The sequence below is a fragment of the Penicillium crustosum genome, assembly GCF_028827405.1.
Source record: "Penicillium crustosum strain IBT 35664 chromosome Unknown utg000003l_segment0_segment0, whole genome shotgun sequence".
Lineage (NCBI taxonomy): Eukaryota > Fungi > Ascomycota > Eurotiomycetes > Eurotiales > Aspergillaceae > Penicillium > Penicillium crustosum.
Window position 1 is genome coordinate 2588953 of NW_026623124.1, and position 14138 is coordinate 2603090.

General features: G+C 47.7%; 6 protein-coding genes across 6 annotated transcripts; 3 read left to right on the forward strand and 3 right to left on the reverse strand.

Annotated features, from left to right (window-relative positions):
* Window positions 1-3404: 3404 nt before the first annotated feature.
* Window positions 3405-5959, forward strand: N7487_008043 (ketopantoate reductase family protein; the record flags this gene model as incomplete). The annotated part of the gene is made up of 5 exons (XM_056875773.1): window positions 3405-3438; window positions 3520-3640; window positions 3692-3732; window positions 3803-4232; window positions 4288-5959. The coding sequence occupies 5 exons, from the start codon at window positions 3405-3407 to the stop codon at window positions 5957-5959; spliced, it is 2298 nt and encodes a 765-aa protein (XP_056727961.1).
* Window positions 5960-7143: 1184 nt separating this feature from the next.
* On the forward strand, window positions 7144-7575 carry N7487_008044 (DASH complex subunit HSK3 family protein; the record flags this gene model as incomplete). The annotated part of the gene is made up of 1 exon (XM_056875774.1): window positions 7144-7575. One exon carries the CDS (start codon window positions 7144-7146, stop codon window positions 7573-7575), a length of 432 nt encoding a protein of 143 aa, XP_056727962.1.
* A 194-nt stretch (window positions 7576-7769) lies between these two features.
* On the reverse strand, window positions 7770-8753 carry N7487_008045 (histidine phosphatase family protein; the record flags this gene model as incomplete). Its single annotated transcript, XM_056875775.1, has 4 exons — window positions 7770-7833; window positions 7915-8130; window positions 8247-8510; window positions 8578-8753. 4 exons carry the CDS (start codon window positions 8751-8753, stop codon window positions 7770-7772), a joined length of 720 nt encoding a protein of 239 aa, XP_056727963.1.
* A 280-nt stretch (window positions 8754-9033) lies between these two features.
* On the reverse strand, window positions 9034-9423 carry N7487_008046 (uncharacterized protein; the record flags this gene model as incomplete). Its single annotated transcript, XM_056875776.1, has 1 exon — window positions 9034-9423. The coding sequence occupies one exon, from the start codon at window positions 9421-9423 to the stop codon at window positions 9034-9036; it is 390 nt and encodes a 129-aa protein (XP_056727964.1).
* Window positions 9424-10012: 589 nt separating this feature from the next.
* trm44 (tRNA (uracil) methyltransferase) lies at window positions 10013-11164 on the forward strand (the record flags this gene model as incomplete). The annotated part of the gene is made up of 1 exon (XM_056875777.1): window positions 10013-11164. One exon carries the CDS (start codon window positions 10013-10015, stop codon window positions 11162-11164), a length of 1152 nt encoding a protein of 383 aa, XP_056727965.1.
* An 898-nt stretch (window positions 11165-12062) lies between these two features.
* On the reverse strand, window positions 12063-13937 carry N7487_008048 (CorA family magnesium transporter; the record flags this gene model as incomplete). The annotated part of the gene is made up of 3 exons (XM_056875778.1): window positions 12063-12633; window positions 12686-13326; window positions 13389-13937. 3 exons carry the CDS (start codon window positions 13935-13937, stop codon window positions 12063-12065), a joined length of 1761 nt encoding a protein of 586 aa, XP_056727966.1.
* Window positions 13938-14138: the final 201 nt, after the last annotated feature.

Sequence of the window (14138 nt, forward strand, 5' to 3'; positions counted from 1 at the left end):
ATCGAAGTCAAAACATAAAAAGTGGCTTAGCCCAATGCACTAGAAGATGGAAAGGCACCGGGTAGCGCATTAAGAAACAAGGTAGAGAGACAGGCCAAACACCCTACAAAACCTGTCTCAGATTTTCACTCTAGTATGTCCACTAGGGGGCTGTCTCGCTTCAGCGTCAGCTGTTGTGAGTGGCTCTATCTCATACGAAGGTGTGCAGAGTCTGCGGCGTTCGCCGCGTGATTTGAAGATGCTTCATATTCGTAACCGAATACATAGCTACAACGCACGGAGCACATGAGAAGTAGCTACAATATCCACTTTATTGTACGGAGTACGGAGTACGGAGGATGAAATACATGCATAGCTCTGTTTATCTCAACCACGCTAACCCAATCAACTCGGCACAGAGAGCAATAGCGTGTCTAGGTGAGACCAGGTCGATTAGAAATTATGATAGGCCAATGACTGTGCACTGATACGATCCAGGGACCCTCTTAGTACGGAGGATTTTTTTTGTACAATTCACAATTTCAATCGCACTTTTCTCTCCTTTTTTTTAAAGAAATTTACATCCGCCGGGTTCCGAGGGAATTCGACCATAACCGCACCTACAACATAAGGGCCACTCAGGGCCCCTGTGAGATTAAATTGGTTTCAGTGGACGAGGCTTGCATTCAAGATTGATTAATATATGGGTAAACGTGGTACGTAATATGGTACTCATATACCCCGTACGGAGTACATATATGCGAAGTATCCGGTCCAATTTAAGGCCAAATTACGATATTCGAGGCTGCGATGTCATGACATCTGTGGCTTAAATAAAATTATCCAAAGCCAAGATCGATTGTGGCTGAGGGAGAGCAACACAATTATGTATGATGCTTTGATGTTGAAGATCTGTTTCCGGGTCTCCGCAAACGTGGTTCGTACCCCTGCCACCTGTCGGCATGGCCACACATCGCGTTTGAATGTGTTTATGTATCTTGGGCGGAGTACTCTAGAATATACAATGCGATCTAGTCTGTTCCGTCTATTTCCGACTCCGAGAGATGAAAAAGAGGTGTCCAATGTACTGTCATAATTGTGGTTCCACCTGCACAACGGGGTATTATTTGTGCACATGCAGATTTGCCTTAATATTACATTGGATACTCTGTTCCCCCAGATCTGGACTGGTTCCAAGTGATAGACCCCAGCCTACAGGATATGTGACTGATCCATATTCTAGCCTTTTTATGTTGGTCCAGAACAGTAGGGACGTGTATTTAATGTACATCGCAGTTATTATTGCAGCCATTGTTTGCATTTTGCGCTCTTTTGAGCATGCCATAAAATACCAGGACTAGTTTTTTTTTTTTTTTTTTTTCAAAAAAATGTAATCATCAGTTTGAATGAATCAGAAAGGGAAAAAAAAGAAAATTCCCCGATATCAAAAAGTCTTTTGGGGTCGATCCCTTGATGCGGACAAGCTGCAAGCATCATTGCTTGGGTACGGGTGTCGATCACTACTTTGGTATGCTGGGATTATCAACACCGCCTCCCCCTTCCAAGGCATGCGGACAGTTGATCTTAAACATCCCTTGTAATACTCTCTCCCTCTCTTATACCGGATTAGTGAGCTACCTCCCGAAGTTGGGTAGTTCGAACAAGTCCAAAATAATGATCCAAAGTGTCGAATATTTATCCCCAAGTATCGGGATCGGTGCCTTTTTCACTCTTCTGTATCACGATAACCTCCAGAAATACAACATTCCTTCCAAGGTTCAAGAGAATGTCGCGGTGGGGAAGGAAGAGGGGATATTCAACCCCTCTTACCGTTGTTCCAAGTCGTACAACATACGATGTACAATGCCCGGTGGCCATTTTCTGTGGTACACCAGTCTAGTTGTCAATTGAATGTCGATCAGGGATACAAAATTGATGCGTTCATATGCATGTGGTGTGAACCATCCCAGGTACCGGCTCAGGTACCGTATACATGCACACTTAATGCCGTGTATGGGATTTATGAGCCGAACCAGACCTATGCCCCTTGGAATGGTTCAAAGAATGTGCCGGATACATTGTCTTGATCTTAGGAACCGGACATAAGTTGGTGTTGACTTTGTAATTGATAACTATACTGGAAAATTAAGACCGCTATGTTTCCCTGTTTCCAGGAACAAACAAAAATACTGATTCCCGATTTTAGGATATACATTCTTTTGTTGACAGGTCTCCATATTGTCTACGGAATACATCTTGCTTAACTTCGGTTCCGAGATACGGAGTATATAGACTGTGGGTTTTTAGAGTGGAGGTAGATGACGAGACCAGGGACGCGGCATATAACGCGTCGTTCTAGTTTAATTCCCCTAGAACGAAAGACTTCGAAAAAGTACACACACACATACACGCATGTGCAATATACAGAGAAGGAAAAAAAAAAGAGAATTAAGGCCAGAAGCAGATCGAAGAGAACGTTTGTGGGCCAACAAAGTCAATTTTTGAAAAATACAGTATTGTTCTGTATTGTTTTGCTGATACAAAACAAATTAACTTTGAGAAGTTAAATATAGTATCAGACTTATCAAGGCATCGATACTTAGGTACAGAGTACATGCCCAACTCTTTCAGCTCTATACATATATATCTATAATAAATATATAGAATTGCTATATCTCATTGAACTGCATATTCACTGAACTACCTAAATGTTGAAGTATTTATTATACAGTACCTAGTTAAATGAGAAAAATTCCAATCTTCATTGTTCCGTGTATTGGAGAGCCGCAAAATGGCCAGATGATATGGAGGCTAGACCGTTTACTGTGTAGTAAAATGGATCCCAACAGTGTGTATCGACCAAAATAGACGGAAAAAGAGTAAAATAAAGAAGATCAACAAGATCGAATAAGGAAATAAAATCAAGAACATCTGCATCCATCGCTATTCCATGAAAATAATTCTTATCGCTCCTTGACTTCCGTTTCCGGACTGAGGGGGATCCACGATCATTGAGGGCTTGCAACTATCAAGGAGAAAAAGAAAAACATATTTTGTTGACCGATCGCATTCAATCGTTTTTTTACCTTCTCTTTTTTTTTTTCTCTTGTCCTAAAGCGTGAAGTTAATAGAGAGAGAAATAGAGAGAGAGAGACAATAACTTGACACGGCAAAAAAGAAACTTGGAGGACAACCCTGTCTTTTCCTTCTTTTGCCCCCCCGGTCTAAACTTCCATTTGAATTTCATCCTTCCTGATTACAACTCTCCTTCCCTTTTTTTTTCTGTTCCCCATTCCCTCTTCCCTCTTCTCTTTTTCACCCCACACTCTCTTTTTCTTCCATTCTCTCGTTTTCTCGTGTTATAGGGAACTTTGTACCTTTTGACCTGGGACTTTCCCGCCCAGTTCCTTCCAGATTTGAGAGAGATGGCTCCTCCTCCACGTCTGCGCATTCTGTCCGGTGAGTTCAATTTCTACCTAGATATCAACGTCTGGGATATTACGAAAAAGATGGTTCGTCATCTAATCAAAGTCTGTGTAGTCGGTGGCAATGCGATCTCTGCCTTTCTCTCATGGCGACTTCAGGCGACAACCTCCTGCGACGTTACGCTAGTCTGGAAATCTGGATTTGACGCCGTGTCTCAATACGGTGTCTCATTTAAGTATGTATCCAAGTACTTGTGTCACAGTCAAATGGCTAATCCCCTCCGCAGATCAAAAGCATTCGGCAACGAACGATTCAAACCCCGACATGGTGAGATTTTGATATCACTACTTGGCCTGAGCCCTGGTCAGAGCCCCGGCTGATCTGTCCCGATCTCTAGTTGTTCGAGCTCCCGAAGAAGCCTCATCCCGTGAAAATGCCTACGACTATGTCATCCTCTGCGTGAAAGCCCTGCCGGATGTCTACGATCTTGCCTCCGTGATTGAATCCGTCGTCACTCCACAGCACACTTGTATTCTGGTGAATACAACGAATACTCTCGGCATTGAAGCCCATCTTGAGCAGAGATACCCTACCAACGTTATCCTTTCTCTCGTTTCCAACGTGGAGATCTCCCAAACGGGCCCCAGCGAGTTCGAACATCTGAGCTCGAGCGAGATTTACGTGGGCGCAACCAACAAATCTTCCTCTATCCCGACATCAATCCAGAACGACATGGCGGCGGCATTGGCAATGACGTTGAACTCTGGGCAGGTAGACTGCAAGGTTTCGGATAATATCAGACAGGAGCAGTTCGACCGTATGATAGGGTGAGTTTCTTCGGATTCGCTTGGATACAGAATTTGCATGCTAAACGTCTTCCAGCCCGATCGCGTTCCACCCCGCAAGTGTCGTGTTCGACACCCCGAATCATACACAACTCCTCGAGAAAACCGGTGTTCGTCCACTGGTAATGGGCATCATTGACGAGATGATGGAGCTCGCCTCTGCACAAGGTTGCTCATTCCCCAGCGATTTCCGGGATAAGACGGTCCAAAAAATGATTGCCCTGGACTCTCCGACTACAATGTACTCAGATTTCCAGGGTCGACGCCCCATGGAGGTTGAGACTTTCCTAGGGTCACCGATCAAGTTGGCAATCGAGTCTAACGTTCGCATTCCCCGAATCGAAACAATGTACGCAATGCTACATCACGTCAATATCGCAAACCAGAGCAAGTCCCGACAGGAGTCCCCACCTGCATCCGTCATGGGCCAGCCGCCTCCGCGGTTATCTTCTGCGCCTCCGCAGCAGCGACCCATGACGAATGGTGCACCGCAATTTATTCGTGGAAGCCGAACACCCTCGGGAATGAGCATCCCCCCGCAACAAAGACGAGGACCACCTCCTGGTATGATGCCGAGAGGCCCAGGTGGACCGATGCCGATGCCACCCTCCAACCGAGTTCAGCGCGACCCATCATTGGAGGGACTCGAGGAATTCAGCCATTTGGTTCTCTACGATGAACAGGGCGAACCAACTGTACCGCCTCAGAATGGAAATGGGTACCCCGAGCCAGCACCTGGCACTGCCTCTGAATTGACATTACGGGAGCGCGAGCTGGCCCTTCGTCAACGTGAGTTACAGCTGCGTGAACAGGAGATGAGCATGCGTCGGGGGCCTCCTGGCCCAGGACGCCGTGGACCGGCTCCCTCCCGCCCTGCTACGGCCTTTGATGAAGAAGACGAGGATTACTTCGACCCGATGGATAACATGGGGATTCCCCACATCGACCCTGACAGTGTCGACATGATGAGCATGACTTCCCGCCGAGGGCGCAAGGGCCCCAGCCACAGCCAGTTCCGTAAAAACCCCGAATTTGGTGTAAACGTCCCTCCTTCTGGAGGCAGCCGGGCCTCATCGGCCTTCCGTTACTTTGGCAGAAAACGCGCGAGCGACCGTGTGATGCAAGAAATCCCGGGTCTCCATGATTCACTCATGGATAATCCCATGATGAGTTACTCCTCCAACAGATATGGAGCCGTTGACCGAAACCAGATGCACGCGGATTCTCGAGCCAATTCTTTAACGGCCAGCCACATGGGCGATTACCCACCTCGACCCTTCCCACAGAGCCGGCGAAACAGCCAGACTCCCGTGATTCCCTTCAGCGGACCTCCCGGGCCACATGGACCCCCTGGCCCAGGAGGCCCCCGTATGGGCCGCCCCCCAATTGCGCGTGAACACAGTCTTGGCCCCCCTGGTGGACCTCACAATGGCCAGCCGTCACCTCCTGGTAACATGCGTACGCCGGTGCCCCGGTACCCTCCGGGACAAGGAAACGCGGCTGGGCCGCAGCAAGTTGAGCAACACTATGGGGTGAGCAATGCGTTCCCCGCTAAGGGTCCTCCTAAGAACCAGAATCTGACCGGAAGTGCGAGCGCCAGCGCGGGGAGTGGTGATAGTGGAGCCAGTGCAAATATTGACTCCGAACCCTCATCTCACAGCAGTCAGGTAAGCCTTGGCGGTCAAGGGGTCGCGGCGCCCGTTCATTAAGACGGTTTCCGCCTGCTCTTCCCAATGGCTCACCGGCGCTCCATGATTGAATTCCCTTTTCGACATTGCATTCTTCCTCGGCTTGGACGCTCATCGTCCGCTGAAAATTGGTCATGTTTGGACCTTTTTTGCATCATGGTGTCATTGTGCGGGGACTTTATTCTTCGGTCCCGTGCTCTCGAAGCACAGGTTAATACTCTGCTGTTTGCTTCTTTACATATACATGAGGGACATAGGGGTATTCGTTACTCATCATCTTTTTTTTTTCCTGTTTCGGAGTGTGGTTGGGATAACGAAGTGTTCGTGCGAGTTTTGTCTTTTTTCTTTTTGTGTGATTTGCTTTGCATCGATACTCATCCTGTTTCGCGGCATTATCGATTTTTAATGAGGCCATTACGCGAGCCTAAACTGGGACATCCTTATCCTTGCTGTTTCTCTTCCTCCCACCTCCTTTTTCATCTTTACAGCATGTCGATATAGCGTCGTCGTCGGCTCCCCTGCCCACCTTTTCATCTCTCTGCATGACTGTATAATACCAGCTGGCGCATTCCTTTTTCTCTCCCATCTAGTCTCGTATACGCCTATTGTCTTCATTTTGTTTGTTTTATCATCATTCGCTCCCCCTGGGTATTTCCTTCGTTTGCCACGTCTTTTTCCTTGTCTCTCATCTGGCTTGATGCAAACAGCTTCGTCTTTTATTCTGGTCTGGTCTCTGGCGCATTCCAAAAGAGCGGGAGGATGAATTTATTCGGTTCATTGAGTTGTGTTGATCTGCTTGCTGGGTTTGCGCTTTGCAGAGAAAATTAATACAGGGTGCACTGCAGTCCTCAGATTCGCTGCGTCTTTTGAACAGCATCTTATTCCTCCAAGAAACACATGAATTGATAGACCTTTCCGTTATATTATCGAGGTTGCTACAGTTTATGGTAGTCCAAGTACGTGTTAGTCAAATAAATAAGATAAATTCGAATGCCTATGCATGTTTTGCTCGAAGTAATAGAGTATTTATATCAACACGTGATCATCTATCTGATCGTCAACAATCCCGCGGTCAAATAATGTCAACAACCAGCATAACCTTGGAACCTCAAGCAAAACCCAACCTGCACACAAGAAAAACCACAGAATCTAGAACCGTTTCCCCCTCCTACTTAAGCCAGTTCTAAAAACAAATCACACCCAAAATGCCACCTCCAATCCACCGCCGTCAAGAATCAAACACCACCTACTCCCGCCCCTCAATCCTCCCAGGAAGCAGCAACTACAACACAACAGCAACCCATACATTTAATACAAACCCAAACACCACATACACCTCCAATTACAACGCCAATGCTTCAACCCCTTCTATGTCCGCTGCCAAATCGCGGCAATACGCCCACCTCCATTCCCAGCTCGCACAGCTCAACGCCAACCTCGCCGACACAGAAAACCTACTCCGCATGACTGCCGTGCAGGCTGGAGACATGCGATTCCTAGGTGGATATTCTGGGGCGCTGTTTATGGGGTCTGCGAAGATTCTGGGCGAGGAGGGGGTCAAGGGAAATGCGGACAAAGATAAGAAGACCGATTCCCAAGAGAGGGAAGTCAAGAGGGAGGAGAGTGAGGAGGATTGAATTGATGAACCATCAATGACTGAGTATTGTTGATATGATATGGTGAGTCGGATTGGTCATGATTGTGTAGCGGTGCTTTACAATAGGCTGTGGGAGACGATTTCCATGGCTTATGCTAACATATGTCCAATGTCTAACAGCAGAGATATGACCTCCTTTCTCCTCTGTTTCCTCTATCGAACCGACATATCATCTTATTCCACCACGAATTGACCACCGAGAATGATCGCTGGCTCATCGATGTTATGATGTTCATAACTATTTCCCAGTCATGTTAGCCGTGCTCCTCAAAATTACGGCAGAAGAGAAAGTTTTCTCTGCCTCAAGGCCGAGTCTTACCTGAGTGTTCCTATACCACCGGCCTCGAGAATCAGCGATGTCTCTGTCAACGGCTTTCCAGTCCAGCGCATGGCAAATGCACGCAGGATATGGCCGTGCGCAACGACAAGGACATCACTCTTGGGCTCATCCGGGTTCTCGAAGCAGGGACGCTGGTATTTGTTTTTGATCTCATCGATCAGAGCATCGAGGCGACGAACGACATCCTCGGGGGATCTGGCAGGAGCGGGGAATGTATGTTAGCATGGAAAGATAACACCATAGCAATGTTTAACGCATAGCTGGAATCAAAGCCCTAGAATCATAACACAACGAAGAAAAGAAGCACTTACTCTCCACCGGGACACCCATCTGTCCAGATATTCCACGGCCCCTCGCCCCTCTCAGCCCGCTGCTCCTGGATCTGCTTGCTTGTCAACCCCTCATAGTCCCCGTAATCCCACTCTCTAATCGCCTCCGTAACCTCAACCTCAGCCTCGGTCCGAATCACCTCATTGTGTTCGGGCTTCCCCTGTTCACTCCAAGGCATTCGTCCCCGACAGCCAAGCTCGAGGAGCTCTAGGGTGCGTTGGGCGCGGGTGCGGGGTGAGACAAAGCTAGAACGGCGTGTTAGCTACCTTTGGGGTGGAATAGTGTCAGTAGTGTAGACGAGGTATTTCTTACACATGAGCAAGCTTCTTGGGAACAACCAGTCTGTCGTTTCCGACGAGGGCTTTGCCTGTTGCTTGAATGCGCTTCTCTCCATTGGCTGTCAGTGGTAGATCGGTGACACCGGTGTGTCGGCCATTAAGCGACCATTCTGTCTCGCCGTGGCGGATAATAAAGCATCGAGGAGCCATTGTATGTATTTGAATTGAGTATAGTGAAAAGAAAGAAAAAGGAAAGAAAAGAGAATCCGGTTCAAGTACAAGTTCAGGACCAGGGCTCTCTCTCCTTTGCGTCATGGTGGACCCCGATAACAGGCTTATCACCCTTTTTCTCCCATACAACATTGAACTAACAAAAGATCAACAGTCGACCTTTCAACTAGTCGGCTTGGCTTTTTTTTAATTCTTCTGGTCTAACCATCTTAGCCCGCCGAATAGCCAACCCTTCCCCCAAAAGATGGATATCAAGTTACTACTGACAAGACACCTCAAAACTCTGAGCTGTCTTCTTCCGTGAGATCGGTTTGCATTTCGTGGTGCCTCGAGTTTTGATCTCTTCCACCATCGCATGCCGTAAACACTTCTTGTCCCTGAACAGTTTCACCTTGCAGCTCGGATCGATATTGACATTGATGAAAGCCTCCGCACCTCCATTCTCGAGGTTGGAGCGGCAACCTGAAGACCCCTGCCCCGCGTAGGTGATAGTAGTGCCGACACAGTGCTTGTTCTGAAACAGGTCAAAGGTCCAATGGGGTCTGTAGGCTTGGATTTCTTCGGTAGGAGGGCGTGAGGTGGGGAGGCCAGCTATGTTTGCTGGGAGGAGGAGAGTTAGGGCAAGCAGGGGATGTTGGATTAGCTTCATTTTTTTGGATCGGTGTAGGTTAATTGTTTTTTTTGTTTTTGCGCAGCGGTGTACGCGAACTGAGAGGAATTGAGTTGGAGAATGTATTCTCTTTCTCTTCTATGGTGTTAAGTTTATAATAATAAAGTGCCTTTTCGGTATTGCGTAGTTATGACTGCCATGTTGGGTCTTACGGCGGATTGACGCGCATATTTTGCATATTGGGGGTTGGGGATACACTTTGATGTACTTTTCAATTTACCTTACAGGATATTTTGCATACATCTATGGGTAGGCCTCAGGGTTCTGCTTTGTTCAAATCAACTAGTCTGGTAAAAAAACATCTTGGCCATATCTCTATCGCTGGCTATGACTGATATTAAGACTATGCTGACCGGCCAGGCCTAGGATACCTATTTGACTTTATAGAGTATGTATAGCCTACTCAGTTGACCCCTCTCTGGCCTCCCATCTAATGCTTTTATAGATGGAGTCTACCGCCTTTCTCTCCGCTTTGTTTGTACTCTTTGCACCAAGTGGGACGGCCAAGTTGTCGAGTATTTTGCCTGGCAAATATTCATGCTCATCCACACTCATCCACATCACCAACATGGAACGCCGATTGACGTCTAGAAATGTGAGCCTGGATTGGATTGAGCGAGATGATCAAGATGAGGACACTGTCTCGGCACATCTCATTCAAAACACATACGCTCGGCTGAAACTCCAGTATGCAGAAAAGCTGAGCCAGAATTGGGTTGAACAACTTGAATCACCCAACCAAGCCCTTGAGCAGCTGTTTCTTGCTGCATGCCTGATTGAACTGTGGAGAAGTATGTATGGCGCTATACCAGCTACAGAACAAGATCGGTCATTGAGAGACACATTGCCGTTCCCAGGGTTCGTGGACCTAGCTTGTGGGAATGGTATTCTCGTGTACATACTTCTCATGGAAGGATACAAGGGCTTAGGCTTTGACGCCTGCCGTCGGAAATCCTGGGAGACATTCCCAGTCGAGATACAGGAATGCCTGGAAGAGAGAATCTTTATCCCTCGGCCTTTTGTGGATGTACTGGACTTGCAAGAAATTGGTGTGGAGATACACACCGGCGATTTCCCGGAAAATACATTTATCATATCTGACCACGCAGATGAGCTCACCGTATGGACTCCTATAATGGCTGCCCTATCGAGTCCCTCGTCGCCATTGCCGTTCTTTGTGGTCCCGTGCTGTTCTCGTTCACTTGCTGGTTCTTCGTATCGCTATCCTCCGCCGAAAGAGCGGGGTCCAATACAGAAGAGTGCGAATGGAAATCCTGCCGCATGGAAAGCTGATGATGCTATAGAGCAAAATCTACAGCCTGCGTCTGGTGATTTGAGGGCACTTCGTGCGATCAAGATCGAAGAGAAGACCGAGAGCGGGTTTCTGAATTCAATGATTGGATCTCTCGCTGCAAAAACAATGAGTATTGCCGAGGAAATCGGGTTCGGTGTTGAGAAGGCATGGCTACGCACTCCTGGTGCGATTAACATGGCGTTGATTGGAGGTCGACAGCAGGTCACAAGGGAGTGGCTAAAGAACTCGGGTTCTACAGATTCTCCAACAAGACGAGACCGAGGGGATGCAGTTTTGAAGAATATTATAGAAGTGGTTGAGCGTGAATGCTCCAAAGATGGTGGTATTCGGGTAGCTGCTAAGCTCTGGGTTGAACGGACGAAGAGTCTTCACCAGGGACAGGGGACAGTGCACCAAGCTAAATAATGATACCCAAATAAAACTAACCATCTGTCAATAGCATTCATAGATGACTGCTACTTGCCTGTTGCTATACTTTTCGTGATTTAAGTGCCTTTCTTCTGGTAAACCTGCTAATAGTAAAAAACAATGAGCCCAATCCTCCTGGTCGTCCACCCAATATGCTGAAGGCAAGAGAACAAAGAATGTAGAATCCAGCAGCAATGCCTTGAAGGCAGTGTTCTGAGTCCGGAATGGTTAAGGCACCGATAACAAAAAACACCATTGCCACTGATTGGAGAGAAACTCGAAGCCAACGGCTCCTTGGCAAGGCCACCTCGACCACCAGCGAGAAAAGTACGGGTATAGAGATAATTGCGTAACAGCGTCAAAACAAGCCAAGTGGGTAAGACAAGAGAACCATGCTAGGTTGAGGATAAAGTACCAATGATAGGCTGCAGCTGCGAGACATTGCGATTTCGAGGCAAAACAAGACTAACAGGTCGAAAACGTGGCGTTCAACACAAAAAGGCCTATCTTTTGGCTCTGAATCACGTACGCGAGGGCTAAACAGATGGATGTTGATAGGGCATGTATAAAAATCCTATAGGTTGCCAAGGAAAGATCAGCAACTACATGGCTCCTATGAGATAGGACGGTCCTTTTGAAGGAAAATGCTAATTCACATAACGAGACTAATGAATGGTATTGGTATTTCATTGGATATTCTCTAGATCTATTCATAAACAAAATATAAACTATAGAGTGGGGGGGAATAGAGAAAGGAGTTTGTTAATGTACAATAATGTTACAGACCTCTCCAACTCCGTTGCTATTTCAGTTGAAGATCCAAATCAAAACGCCTAGGCTCCCATTTCAAGGCAATCAAACCGTCAGGCATAATTTAATCACTGCACATCATGCATTAGGTTGAACCTTCGGGGCAAACAGTCTCTTTTCCATCAGCGTTACCATTTTCCGCACGAGCATTTTTAGAGGCCGTAGCTGATGCCTGTGCAGCAGCCTGGGAACTGGCAGGTGTCGATTTTAAGTTTCTTGATGCAGCTTGAGCGGCGGCAGCAGCTGAATGCTCTTTGAGACGTCTCATGCGCTCAGATCGGCCTTCCCCTGGGAGACTGCCCCAGACCGGTTCAATTGAATCGGCGCGCCAGTTGTTGCGGTTCCCGCCGAGTGCGTTACGCTTTGGGGATAGGGGGGCAAAAGTAGAGCCTCCCACACCGGATTCACCCCACATACGGACGCGTTGAAGCTTGCGCAGTTTGGAGAGACCGTAGACACAGACCACCCCAGTCAGAGCAAAGCAGATCACGGAGACACCTCCGAAACCAAAGTCTGATTCCTCAATGAAATTCTTCAAGTTCATGCCATAGAGAGCAGAGAATAATGTCCCCGTTGCGAGGCCAAGTGTTCCAATGCTGAATTTGAGATCCATGAGCATGAGCGAGTTGCGGTTGGCGTCGAGGATAGCTTTGACTCTTTGAGTTTTGTTAGAGGTGCTTTTCGCATATAATGAACGATCAAACTTACACTTCTTCCGTATTGCGAATATTCGTTACCAAATTGCCACTGGCTTGAACAATCTCATCGCACACTTTGTGGTATGACTCCAGAAGCATTTCCACTTCTTGATGGTCATCCTCTTCTCGCTCTTTGCCGATCGATCTCTCGGATAAGTACATCGCTGCCAAATCATCATCGGCCTCCAGCAGATCATCAATAGCATCTCGTACCAGGCGAGCTTTCTGCTCAAATGTACCTAGTTTCTTGGAGTAGATCAGGAGATGTCTGAGCTTATCTCGGTCGATGTCCTCCTCGAGCGCACGAAGAACTCGCACGACGGGATCTCTCACTCCATTAAACTCCTCCTCTAGCCCACTCGTAACACTAATGAGAACGGCTTCCAGCGCCCGAAACTCGTACGGAAGTGATTGACTAGGCTGAGCGGCACCCTGGGATTGTCTCTGGCGGAGCTTTCCTTCTAGATCGTAGATGAACAGCGATTGCATGTATGAATCTGTTGATCCGTACGCGTCGAATACGAGTACTCGGTCCGCTTTAATTAGCACTCGCAGATGCAAGAGATTGATGAGGATTGCGCTAGGTCGCACTAGGATATGAGGGAGTGTCGACGAATCAATCTTGCGTAGATCTCGAGGAAGAAGGCCATACTGTATCGTGATTCATCTATTAGCAAATGTTGAACTCTCAAACTTGGGTCTTCTTTACCAACCTTGGCAATCAGCTCCTGCTTCCGGAACTCTCCATTCACGAGGGTGACGTCTCCATTGATATCAAACTCCGTGCATCGAATCCGCAGCTCGTTTGACGCCTTGGCTGATAGGCTGCGGCCAATATTAAACATCCCCTCCGTCCCTTCATCCATAAGTCCAGGGTTAGTCGGGCCCTGATTCTTGTAGTCGCAAGCTTTATTCCGCCTGAGATCGAAAAGCCGTCGGAGAAAGGGTCGGCTTTTGGTTGACGCATGACGCGAGAATTTCAACTGCTTAGGCACTAATGCCGGGGACAGGGTTGCTCTAGTGGGGTTCGGTTTCCCATGTTGATTGCTGAAAATTGTGGTATCCAGTGTTGCGGGGCCATGGGGAGCATCAAAACGCGACCAGCTCGAGAGTTTCGGGGATGGTCCTGTCGAGAAGCCTTTATCGCGGCCGGCAAGACGCTTCGGATAAGCGCATGCTGATAGTGCGGCTGAGAACCCAGACTGTGATCGTAGGAAGCGCAATAAAGAGGCAGAAGGCGCAGACAGCCTCGGAGACAGCATGTCTCTGGATTATCGACCAAGCTGTACGCAAGTTCTCCCGATCAGATCAGATACGCTTTTTTCCGCTGCCCGGAACAATGTTGGCCCGATAATCACGCTGTACTACGGAGTATACAATAACTAGTTAATCACTATAAAAACACCGCTCGCTGTTTCTCGAATGTCTTGTGCTCTGTCTGGAATTATGATTCTATCTAGGTA